The 12,500-nt window shown below is 44.7% G+C and overlaps 1 protein-coding gene across 2 annotated transcripts in view; it reads right to left on the bottom strand.

Moving 5' to 3' along the window:
* Positions 1 to 367: 367 nt before the first annotated feature.
* Positions 368 to 12,500, bottom strand: part of FNTB (farnesyltransferase, CAAX box, subunit beta) — an 84,829-nt gene continuing 72,696 nt past the window's right edge. For both annotated transcript variants that reach the window (XM_027111500.1, XM_027111501.1), the window contains 3 exons: positions 8,517 to 8,628; positions 6,882 to 6,996; positions 368 to 1,870 (listed from right to left, as the gene is read on the bottom strand). In XM_027111500.1, the coding sequence (XP_026967301.1) occupies positions 1,739 to 1,870; positions 6,882 to 6,996; positions 8,517 to 8,628 (359 nt within the window). In that variant the 3' untranslated portion in view covers positions 368 to 1,738. The remainder of the gene's footprint in view (positions 1,871 to 6,881; positions 6,997 to 8,516; positions 8,629 to 12,500) is intronic.

Here is a 12,500-nt window from a genome sequence, read left to right as displayed (position 1 = left end):
ACAGGATTCCAACCCGTCCCTGACGTCACCCACCCCACCTGCTGCTGAGTGCCTGCGTGAGGGCTCTGGAGCGCAGTCCCTGCTCGTAGCCAGGTGGAGGAGACAGACTCCCAGACCCTGAAACTGTGTGTGGAGTGCTGGGACAAACGGAAGTGCTCCAGCGCGCTTTTCCCCTCCTTGTCCTCGACTGGAGAAAGGGATGTGAGGGAGGAAGGTAAGTCAGACCTCTTCGTAACTACCGACTCGCCCAGCCTGCAGTCGCACACAGGAGGAGACTGGCGACCCACGAGCAAGCTGCAGAACTCCGAACGCTGGGCACTCGGAAGGAATTTTCTTGGTACCAGTCACAAATGAGAGACATCATAGAAAAGGTTATTCTTTTACTATTTCAAGGAGGTAATACATAGCCCAATACACCAAAGCACTAGGGAATTAGAGGCAGCAGATGGCCAGAGTTTTTGAGAAGAGCCTTATGCTGCATCTCCAGGCCCCCATCTGCCCACAGCCCATGGCTGCTTATGGAAAGGCCAGACCGGCGACTTGGAGCTTGCTGTGACCGTAGCAGTGGACAAGTGAGCCAACTCCTCAAGACCCCACTGACTGAGAAAGGGTTCTTCTGTGAGGGCAGCAGAGGCCCTGCCAGGCTGAACACAGCAGGCAGCGCTCAGCCCTGCCCCGGCCAGGTTTACGCGGCTACTGCCTCAGCAGCACCCAGCTTATCTAGTGCTTGGCTTTATTTCTCTGAGCCTGGAGTGGGCAGGATGTGAATAAATCCTGAGTCAGAAATTAAGGTGAAAGTCCTTCTTAGTAGTGTTAATAATTGGGGTGAGAAAAGACAACACCGTCTTTGAGGAGGGTGGGCTGGGAGTCGGTGGAAGACAGATGGAAACAGACTGGCCACAGGCTGAAGGTGCTGCCTTGCGGTCCTCAGAGGGCCTTTTCAGGGCACCTGGGCGGGGGCTGAGTGGGGTGGGGGGCGGCGCTCTGGGGCTGCTTCCTCTGGCACAGAGTTGAACTAGAGGTTCATTTTCCACTCATAATTGGCTTTCCGGGTCTGAGTCACCACAAGTGGGGCTAAAGCAAATCCTGCCCATGCGCCTGCCCAGCCCGGCCTTGGAGATGTGTGGTCAGCGCCCAGTGTGGCCAGGGAGGGACTCACACCTCCCGAGACCTTTCTCCTCCCACCCCAGCTCCTTCCCCTTGCAAGTAACCAGGCTGGGAGGTGAGCGCCTCGGGCACCTCTGAGTGAAGTACCACCATGTCTTTTCCTGGAGAATTCATTTTGGTGGGACCCAAAGCCCCTGCCTAGGCATGGAGCAGACTTATTTCCACCCACGGAGGCCACCTTCCCGGTGACTTAACGGTGGCACAAAGAGGAATCGCAGCAGCAACTCCAGATGCCGTAACACTCATAAACATCATTCACTTCGATGCGACGGTCGCACTGGAGAGCTGCATGTTCTCCAACCAACCCTGGCCAGGCCAGGGCGGGTTCAGATGCCGCGTGGCTGAAGATTTTTGGTTGGACAGGAGTGGAAAGAATTTTTTAAAAACCACACCACTGTGTTCTCTAAACACAGAGCCATCAGTTTTGTTTTGTTTAACAAGAAAGGACAGAGAACCAAGCTTCACAGCGGCCAAGGCTTGTGCAGCACAGAATGCAGTATGTATCGAAACGTATAAACCTTGGTCTGACTGGGGAGGTGGGTGAACACAGAGCTGCGGGACACCATGTCTTCTAGTCAGTGGCAGGCTCTGCTGTTGCCTCATCCTGATGCTCCTCGAAGCCTGGAACTGGCTTTTGCAGAAAGTGCATGGTGGCCTGGATCACCTTATCTGGTCCAATATTGTACACAGGGTGAGTGGGCTGCTGCAAAGAGAAGAACAGATGCCAATTAATCACCCCAGTGGTCCCTGGAAATGTGCACAGCCTCTGCCCATTAAATGCACTTGTAAAAATGTAACATAGGGAATCATCAGAGATGCACTAGGATCTCACAAGGCCCTAATGTTCAACAACAGGGTATTGGTAAAAACATGTTACAGTATGTGGGACACAAAGGAACATTATAGAGCCATTAAAAAACATGCTTTCAAACATTTTACGATATTGGCAAATACTTATATTAAGGTGAGGAAAACAGTATGCGTGATATTATTCCAAACTTACTTTTTAAAGTGTTGATAGATGTGAGTTATATAAATAGGCAAAAAATGGACATATGCCAAAACAGGAACCATGACATGACTGTTTTAAATTTTCTTATTTATACTTTTATATATATTCCAATTATTAAAACAATGAACATGCATCTATATTTATAATCAAGAAAATGGACCACAACCCTGTTACACTTAAGTAAAGGTGTCAGGCCATATATAAATTATTTTATATTATCCCACTGCACCACAGAAACCCAAAATAAACTTTGGTCTCAGACAGGGCACAATCCTAGGCCAGTATTCAGGATTCTTCCACCCTAGGACAATGAAGAAGGGGACATAATTGCAAGAGATTTAAAAAATTTTAAGAAAATACTATGAGCAACTTCATGCGAAAACATAAAAATTCAGATAAACTGAATAGTTTTATAGAACAATACGAATTTTCAAAATTGCTCAAGAAGAAATTCTTTAAAACCTATAGGAATAAGTTAAATCAATAACAATTGTTTTTTCTGCTACCACCATTCCCCCCAAAAATACCAGGCCTACATGGTTTCTCAAGCAAGTGTTAGCTCACAAGATAATCTCTAACTTCTACAAACTTTTCCAAAGAAGAAGTAGAGTAGGAAGACACCTGTCTAATTTTATGAGGTTATATTATCCTGAAACACAAACTGGAAAAGAATACAATAAAACAAAATTTTCGATCATTCTTTCTCATGAACACACATGCAAAAAATCCTAAATAAAAATACGAGCCAAAAATACCAGCAGAGTGAATCCAGCAGGTGTTAGAACAGCACATACACCCCCCACACTCTGTTATCACCAAGCAGGGCTTATCCTGTAACGTCAAGGTCACATCAGAATATGTATTAACAAAACACAACATCAGATTAAAGGAGAAAAGCCAGATGAGGAAAAAGCATTCAATAAAATTTAACACTAGATTATGACTGAAATAAAACAAAAAAACAACCCAGTAGACCAGGAACAGAGGGGAACATCCTTAACCTGATATGAAATGTTTACCAAAACCTCACAGTAAGCATCCTCCTTAATGATGGAATTACAGAAACCTTCCCATTACAATCAGAACACTTTCTATTACCACCTCCAGTCAACACTCCATGAGGGTTTTAGCCAACATTACAAGGCAAGAAAAGAAAGAAAATTCTTGGGCTTCCCTGGTGGCACAGTGGTTGAGAGTCTGCCTGCCGATGCAGGGGATGCGGGTTCGTGCCCGGTCCGGGAAGATCCCACATGCCGCGGAGCGGCTGGGCCCGTGAGCCATGGCCGCTGAGCCTGCGCGTCTGGAGCCTGTGCTCCGCAACGGGAGAGGCCACAAAAGTGAGAGGCCCGCAAACCGCAAAAAAAAAAAAAAAAAAAAAAAAAAAAACATTTGAAAACATACAAAACAACTCTCTATATAGTTCGTGGATACATACCGCAAAAGAAAAAAAGGAAAGAAAATTCTTAAGAATCAGGAAGGAAAAAGCAAAACTCCTTACTTGAAGATGACATTACATTCTAAATAAGAAATCCAAGAGATTCTATAGACAAACTTTTACAACTATCAAGAGAATTCAGAGGGAATTCCCTGGCGGTCCAGTGGTTAGGACTCCACACTTCCACTGCAGGGGGCCAGGTTCAATCCCTGGTCAGGGAACTAAGATCCCGCAAGCTATGCGGAGCAGCCAAAAAAAAAAAGAATTCAGCAAGGCTGCTGGGTGCAAAATTAAACTATAATTATCAATAGCATTTCTATACATTAGTAACAACAAATTACAAAATAAAATGGAAAAAAATATTCCAGTCACAATAGACACAAAAACTATAAATTTCTTAGACGTTAACTCTAACAGAAGATGTACTAGTCCTTTATGGAGAAAATGATAAAAGACCATTAAAAGAAATGTAAAAAATCTGAAGAATTGTGTTTATAAATGGGAAGCCTGAATGTTAAAGTCAGTTCCCTCCCATTAATCTTACATTCAATGTAATTCTAATAAAAATTCCACTAGTTTTTTTTGTGTGTGTTACTTGATAAGCTGATCCTAAAATGCACAGGAAATCCTAAAATGCAGAAGGCAAAGAATATCCAAAGCAGTTTTGAAGAAAAAGAATGAGGTGGGTAGGTGAGACTTGCTTACCTGCATTTAAGATTTGCTTAAGACAGCAAAGATAACAGACCAATGGAACAGTGTGTCCAGAAACAGTCACCTCATATACGGAAACTTGAGTATGTGACACATGTGATACACATCAATAGGAAAGGCTGTAAACTTCAATAAATGGTGCTGGTCAATTGGTTAACCAAAATGGGAAAAAGATAAAATTATATCCCACCTTCACTATAGACGGAAATCAATTCCAAGAGAATTAAAAAATTACATGGGATAAGCAAAACTTTAAATTGTTTAGAAGAAAATATATTTATGACCTCAGGGTAGGAAAAGATTTCTTAAGGGTAGGAAAAGATTTAAGTAACGCACCCCCCCCAAAAAAAAACCCTCAAAAACTGAAAAGGCAAATAAAATTATTCACTTTAGAATTAAAATCTTCTATTCAACAAAAACACTAAAAACAAAGTGAAAAGACAAGTCACAAACTGGAAGAGATTCACCACACACACACCACTGACAAAGGATTAGTATCAAGAACACACAAAGAACTCCTACTACATAAGAAAAGAGCAAACAAAATTACAAATCAATACGAAAATGAGCAAAGGATAGGAGCTGGCTGGCAATTCACAGAAGACATAACACAAATGGCCAACAAACGTTTGAAAAGATGCTCAGCCTCACCAGTAATCAGGGAAATGCAGAACAAAACTGAGACACCAGTTCACATCTGCCAAGTTGGCAAAAAGGAAAAGTCTGACTATGGAGCAACTCATCTTGGTGCCATGTGAGCATTAAATAACCCAAGCACACAGGGGCGAGGTTCAGGGCCATCTGGTGAGGATGAAGGTGTATCTCTCTCAGAAACTGTAACTCGAGAATGTTCACTGCAACACCTTGTGTAATAGCACAATCTGAAACCATCTCAGTGTTAACCAACAGGAGACTAGAAAATTAAACTGTGGTACACTTAGGCAAGGGAATACCGTACAGGAGTGAAGATGACACTTAGACAAGGGGATACCGTACAGGAGTGAAGATGACACTCAGACAAGGGGATGCCGTACAGGAGTGAAGATGACACTCAGACAAGGGGATACCGTACAGGAGTGAAGATGACACTTAGACAAGGGGATACCGTACAGGAGTGAAGATGACACTTAGGCAAGGGAATACCGTACAGGAGTGAAGATGACACTTAGACAAGGGGATACCGCACAGGAGTGAAGATGACACTTAGACAAGGGGATGCCGTACAGGAGTGAAGATGACACTTAGACAAGGGAATACCGTACAGCAGTTAAGATGAATAAACTAGAGCAACACATATGAAGACGACTAAGCCGCAAAAGGGTAATGGTCGGTGAGAAAGTGATGCAGAATAAATGGTGGGGTAGATACTGTTATAAAATATTTGAGGGCTTCCCTGATGGCGCAGTGGTTGAAAGTCTGCCTGCCGATGCAGGGGACACGGGTTCGTGCCCTGGTCCGGGGGGATCCCACATGCCGCGGAGCGGCTGGGCCCGTGAGCCATGACCGCTGAGCCTGCGCGTCCGGAGCCTGTGCTCCGCAACGGGAGAGGCCACAACAGTAAGAGGCCCGCGTACCGCAAAAAACAAACAAAAAAAAAACATTTGAAAACATACAAAACAACTCTCTATAGAGTTCGTGGATACATACCTATGTAGTAACAGCACAAAAATATTTGCAGGCATGATAAATGTCAAATTTAGGATGGGGTTACGCTGAGGAAGGAGGGAGGGAAAAGAACGGAAGAGGGTTGCATAGGAGGCAAATACTTGAAACAGCTGAAGGGTTGTTACTTGGATTTTCTCAATTACTAGTGAGGCTGAGCATCTTTTCATCCACCTACTGGCCATTTGTGTTTCTTCTCTTGGAATATTTCATGACAATCTGCACAGGCCCCATCATCTGACAGCCGCAGACAATCTCAGCCGGAGTTGAGTCTCAGGATCGTGACTAGGCTCACAAGCATCTCCTGCAGCCAGGCTGGCCTGGGACTGGATGCAGTGGTGAACAGCTCGCCCGCACGGGGCTGACAGTTTTTGAGGGAAGCAGATAAAACCCAGTTAAACACACACATGACAAATCGTGCTGGTGCTATGAAGGGCACAAACCAGGCCCTGGCAGAGTGTTTTGGGTCATCTCATTTACAGAAGGTGGTCTGAGAGGGCTTCTCCAGAGGGATGGCTGCAAGCTGAGAGCTCCAGAAGACAGTCAGCCACATGGGGAGGGCTGCTGGCTACAGATGCAGAAACTCGCTACCTCTGAGCCAGCTTCCTGGGAGATGGGAACTAATGACAAGCGGTCTGGGTCCTAGGCTGTGGGTCAAAGGCACAAACCCTCTGTCACAGTTTGGACCCTCGCCTGGAACCTCGAGTTTGCCAGCCAGATGCTCACGAACGGAGAATGAGCTGCAGACAGAGGGTGGGGACGGTGAGTTCACCAGCCTGTCTATGTCCTCGTGCAGCCGGTTCGGCAGGCCAAGAGCGGGTGCTCTGCTCTCCTGCCAGCCCCATCCTGGGGGCCCCGTGGAGAAGCAGTGGTAAGCCCCCCATCCCATCTTACCAGGGCATTTTCAGGCACACCCAGGACCACATCGTGCAACATGGCTCCACTGCCGAAGTGCTGGGCTATGGACAGGCCGCTCAGGCAGTAGCAGGTGTGGTAGAAGTCCCGGGACCTGGAAGGACGGGGCGACTCTTAGCAGGTGTCCTCTGCTCCCCACCGGCCCCAGCACAGCCTCTGACAAGGCCACCGCACAGACGAAGAGGCCCAGGGAGCACTCACGCATCCCATCCCACCCTCCACGAAACTCGAAGCCTGGCTTCCCCCAGCAGCATTTTTCAGAGCCCCATCCTTCCGCCCTGCTTGATAGCAGGAACTGTAACCTTACAGTCAGTCCTGTCAACTGTCTTCCGGAAAGGGCTCTCCAGGGTAGTGCTGGCTAAATTAATATAGTTTAAAAAAAAAAAATCCCACAACAAAATTTCTAGGAATGGGCCAAATTCTTCCCGATAAATTGCTGGGGACTGGCCTTCAGCTGGACCAGGATGCAGAGGTAGCAGGGTGTGTGTGTGCTGGGGGAGTGGGGAGTGAGCAGCAAAGGCAACAGGACTTGACTGGTTTCCCTTTTGGCACCTAAAGGTATTGAATCTACTCGGTAATAGTCGCCTTGATTATAATCTCTGTTTATGACACTCAGGAGTTTTAAAATCCTGTATCCTCTTCTATTTAAATCAGTTTGGTTAAATAAGAGGAGGGGCTTCCCTTGTGGCGCAGTGGTTAAGACTCTGCCTGCCAATGCAGGGGACATGGGTTTGAGCCCTGGTCCAGGAAGATCCTATATGCCGCGGAGCAACTAAGCCTGTGCGCCACATCTACTGAGCCTGTGCTCTAGAGCCTGTGAGCCACAACTACTGAGCCTGTGCTCTAGAGCCCACGAGCCACAACTACTGAGCCTGTGCTCTAGAGCCCATGAGCCACAACTACTGAGCCTGCATGCCACAAGTACTGAGCCTGTGCTCTAGAGCCCACGAGCCACAACTACTGAGCCTGTGCTCTAGAGCCCACGAGCCACAACTACTGAGCCTGTGTGACACAACTACTGAGCCTGTGCTCTAGAGCCCACGAGCCACAACTACTGAGCCTGTGTGCCACAACTACTGAGCCTGTGCTCTAGAGCCCGTGAGCCACAGCTACTGAGCCCGTGAGCCACAACTACTGAGCCTGTACTCTAGAGCCCGTGAGCCACAACTACTGAAGCCCATGCACCTAGAACCCGTGCTCCGCAACAAGAGAAGCCACCACACCACAAGGAAGCCACCCTCTCCACAACTAGAGAAAGCCTGCACGCAGCAACGAAGACCCAACACAGGCAAAGATAAATAAATAAAATAAATAAATTTATAAAAAAATAAATAAAAATAAAAAAGAGGAAAGAAAAGCTACCAACACAGCAATCTGTTTACCTAACTGGCAAGGGGGTGCAAGTAAGCTGGGTAAAAAGGAGAGCACTGGAGGGGCCAGGATGGATGGATGGCACTGGATGGGGGTGCTCCCAGCTGGGCTGCTTCCTCCCATGCCACACGTGCACTAAGCAGCAACAAGGAAAGGCCCACCCCGTCCGGCTCTGAGTAGGCCTGAGGTGCTCAGCCCTCTCTCCCCGCCCCGTCCCTCCCTCCCCAGAGGCAAGGCACTCACTTGCCAGGTTTATCCAGAAGCCCCCCGGTGGGGCACTGGCAGCACATAAGAATGTACTCCTGCAGGGCCTGCTGATGAAACATCCAGCGGCTCATGCTGAGGGCAGGGTCACCTAGAGAAGACAAAGGATCAGTGTGGGCTGGAGCCTAGGAGAAGTCCAGCAAAGGATCAATGACTTCTTTGTACTTTAGGATCCATTAGGAACTGTCAGGGTTTCCCTCTAGTCTCCTTGGACTAATCTTGAAAACTACATTCTTGGGACACTCGATTTCTTCACCCAAGTCCCGAGACACGTCCCTTCTCCTGAACCTTGAAGAGTCAAAGAGCAGCAGGTCAGAGTAGCACTTGGCTTTACTTGAAGTGTCCCCTTACCCTGGATGACCACCCTAAACCACATCCCTTGCAGGCACAGACAAACTGTTTAGCTCAGCTTACCAGACTGCCCTCTGCTACTGCTCCTGACTTGGTTCACAATTCCTTTCCCTGGGCTCCTTAAGACATTTCCTCCAGTGCATCTCTGAAACTTGTTACCCAGACTCTAGTTAGCCAAGAGAACTCTAATGGGGTGATAATGTCTGTTTCTTCTACTGATACTTGTCTTAGCCTGGATTCAGTCTATCTCTAAAGGGACTTAGAGAATTTCCCTAAGAAGCATTCTAATAACCACCCTCCTGCATCATATAATATGATAGCCCAAGCAGAAATGGACAATTCTGGTGATAATATTAAAGTACTGTCAATCAGCAGTACTTTAATCAGCAGTCAGACTCCTGCGGACCACTCGGTTATCAAGGGTGGAGGAGGGACAAATAATCAATAGATAGATGTGCACGGAAACATTTATGTGGGAATACACACATAGAATGTGCATTAAGTCTCTGGTTAATTTTATACTTTGATACCTGGGCTACAAAGGTAGCAAACAATCTGTAAATGACAACCGAAAGCTAATTTTTCTTCCAGTCTTCTTGTGTTTCTATGCATTTTTCTATACAGGTATGATCATTTTGTATCTTACGTTTTTCATTTAACTCTACAGGCATACATTTTTCTGTTCTGCTACATAATCTTCATAACCATCATTCTAAAGAGCCCTACAGCATTTCATTAAGTGGACACATAAGGTAATGGCATCAATACAGGCTCTGGATCCAAACTCTCATATATATGAGCAGAGAATCTTCTGTGGTAAAAATTCATCAAAGTTTATAGTAAATGTGGTATATAAAGAGAATATGTAGGCAAAATAGTTAATTTTGGAATATTTATATACATAGAATACTACAGAAAATAATCATTTTTAATTTCTTAAATGAGAGATGGGAGGAGAGATGGGTGCAGTTGGAAAGCGATCGCCGTCTCCTGGGTTGAGCACTGGATGAGGTGCACGGTCAGCTGATGTTTGGGGGCCACATGCAAAAGCCACTCATCTTCAACACCCGAGTCCCGCCCTGCCCCTGAGATGCTCACACTAGAAGAGGCACATGGGAACTGAGCCCAAGGAAGGAGGAGCACTTTCAGGTCCCCCCTCTCATGCTCAGCCTGGCACACAGGCTTACTGAAGGAAGTGCTCACACGATTTTAATTACTTTTCCTCTTTGTTCTTTCTCCACCTGTGAGCACAGTGGACTCCGTAGGAGATATATACATATATGATGGGACTTCACTCTATCTTGTTTCCAGGGTTGTTTCCAGTTCCTTGCAATCATAAAAAATGCCGCAATAAACATCTTTGTGAATCTTCTCTATGTCTAGGATTATTTTCTTCAAGTAGATTCACAGGAGTGGAATGATTCAGTTAAAGGGAATAAACATTTTTAAGGCTTTTAATAGATACTGATAAACTGCTTTAAGACTTTATATAGCTGCCAGCAAAATTTAAGATTTTCCTGTACTACTTCTAGCACTGGTTACTTTGAAAAAAAAGTTCTCAGCAATTAAAATGTTAAAAAGAAACAGTACCTGATCATTTGTTTTGCTGTGCATGCCTCTAGTTACTAATTAGGGTGAACTGTTCCCATAACTTTTGCTTACTAGTTCTATTTCCTTTTGAGAGTGTCTGTCCTTTTGTCTTCTGAGATCCAAGAGTCAATTTTATTAATCTAGCTTTTTACTGTATTTACTCTTTATCTGTATCGTATGGTATACCTATTTCTCCCTTTTGGCTCTACTTTTTTGGTTATATGGGGTTTTTTTTAATTGCATAAATATAGTTTACACATATGCTGTAATCACAGTGTTGATTTTCTCCTTTGTGATTTCTTCTTTTAAGAAGCACATTTAGTGGGTACAGGGATTTGGGCGGGCGGTGATGAAAACTCTAAAATTGATTATAGTGATGGTTGCACAACTCTGAATACACTAAAAACTACTGAACTGTACACTTTAAATGGGTAAATTGTTCAGTATGTGAATTACATCTCAACAAAGCTGTTATTTTTAAAAGCATATTTACTAAACTTTAGGGTAACTGCATTAAACATCTGTACAAAATATACCTTTACTTCATATCCTATAAGAAATAAAAGACGGTTACCTTAAGGTAAATGATAACCTATCGCTAGAACTGGAATCTGAAAAGAAAATGCTCTGTTTATTATTAAAAAGATTACAGAGTGTTTCAGTTACCCCCTATATTATTGAAGTCTAAAGGCTCAAAGTTCATAAACTCGACAAGGAACTTCCTGAGATCTTGAATTTGCACATCAACACACATAATTACGGTGAGATGAAGGGAGATATGATTACAGGCTGATAACTGTGCACTGGAGTCGGCCTTTTAAATCCTTTACATCTCTCCCTTAAAATACAGATCCCCATTATAATGTCATTTTGCATTTCAAAGGTTCCTTTTATCTGAGAAATCAAAAGTTTTTCAAACAGTAACTGACAGGCACAGCACATGTAGCTCAATTTCACAGGTGGACAAATAAAGCCTGGGGTACATCCCAAAGAACATGGCAGCAACTAGTAACTATCAATCCAAACAGAAACTCACAGGCCTGCTGCTATCCTACTGCTCCACAAAAACAAACTGACTCACTAATTTAGTCAGCATTTGATATTTTAAAGATATTAATAGCAATTTGTTCTTGTACTCAAATACTGTCTTCTATACGTAAGGCAGCCACCGCATGGACTACGGAAGAGATAGGGATTGGCCTGGATTCATGTGCTACAGTGTGCCGGTCCCATGTCATCTTTTTAGTTATCAGTATGATCATCATCATCACCTTTTAAAAATGTATTTGTTCACTTACTAAAAGTAGTAACACACATGGTAAAAAAAGAAAAGAAAAGAAAAGAAAAAAGCAGCCTACAGTACAATAGGAAAAGTACATTTCTCTCCCCCCATCTCCTACCCCTCTCCCAAAGGTACCCGTTGTTAAAGGGGAGTTGTGTATACTTCCAGGAAAGCTGGGTGGATGCCAGCCTGTGTGCACACAGACAGACTGTTCTCGGCCTGGCCTGGCCTTTGACACTTTCCGTTGTGTCCTGGAGAGCTTTCCATGTGAGCCCATTGCAATGCAGCTACTGTATGAAGAGATCATAATTTATTTAACTGTTAGCCTTTTGGTGGGCAGTTGGGTTGTTTGCTATTAAAACTCCACTTCAACACACATCCTTTGCAATGTCTGTGCAGATAAATTCCTGCCAGTGTCCTCACTGGGTTTAAGTAATTTAAACTGATGTCTCCAAACTACCCTCCAAAAAATGACGCACCTATTTACACCCCTCTAACAGTGAAAAGTGCCTGTTTTCCCACACTTTCCCCAACATAGGGTATCAAATTTTCTCATCTCTGCTAATCTGACAGTAAAAACAAATAGGGTCCCACTGCTTTTATTTGCATTTCATTAACTATCACCTGTTCGTCTGATTAATGGCCACCTACAGATGGCAGGGCTCTGATACCATGATAGGTGGCAATCAGGTATAAAGCAAGTCACTTACCCATGCTGTACTTTGTTTCCTCACCTGTAA

The sequence above is a fragment of the Aethalodelphis obliquidens genome, unplaced genomic scaffold (assembly GCF_003676395.1).
Source record: "Aethalodelphis obliquidens isolate GAN/ISIS:26980383/991018 unplaced genomic scaffold, ASM367639v1 scaffold10, whole genome shotgun sequence".
Classification (NCBI taxonomy): domain Eukaryota; kingdom Metazoa; phylum Chordata; class Mammalia; order Artiodactyla; family Delphinidae; genus Aethalodelphis; species Aethalodelphis obliquidens.
Note: the sequence above shows the minus strand (reverse complement) of the source record. Positions and strands in the feature narration are given on the sequence as shown.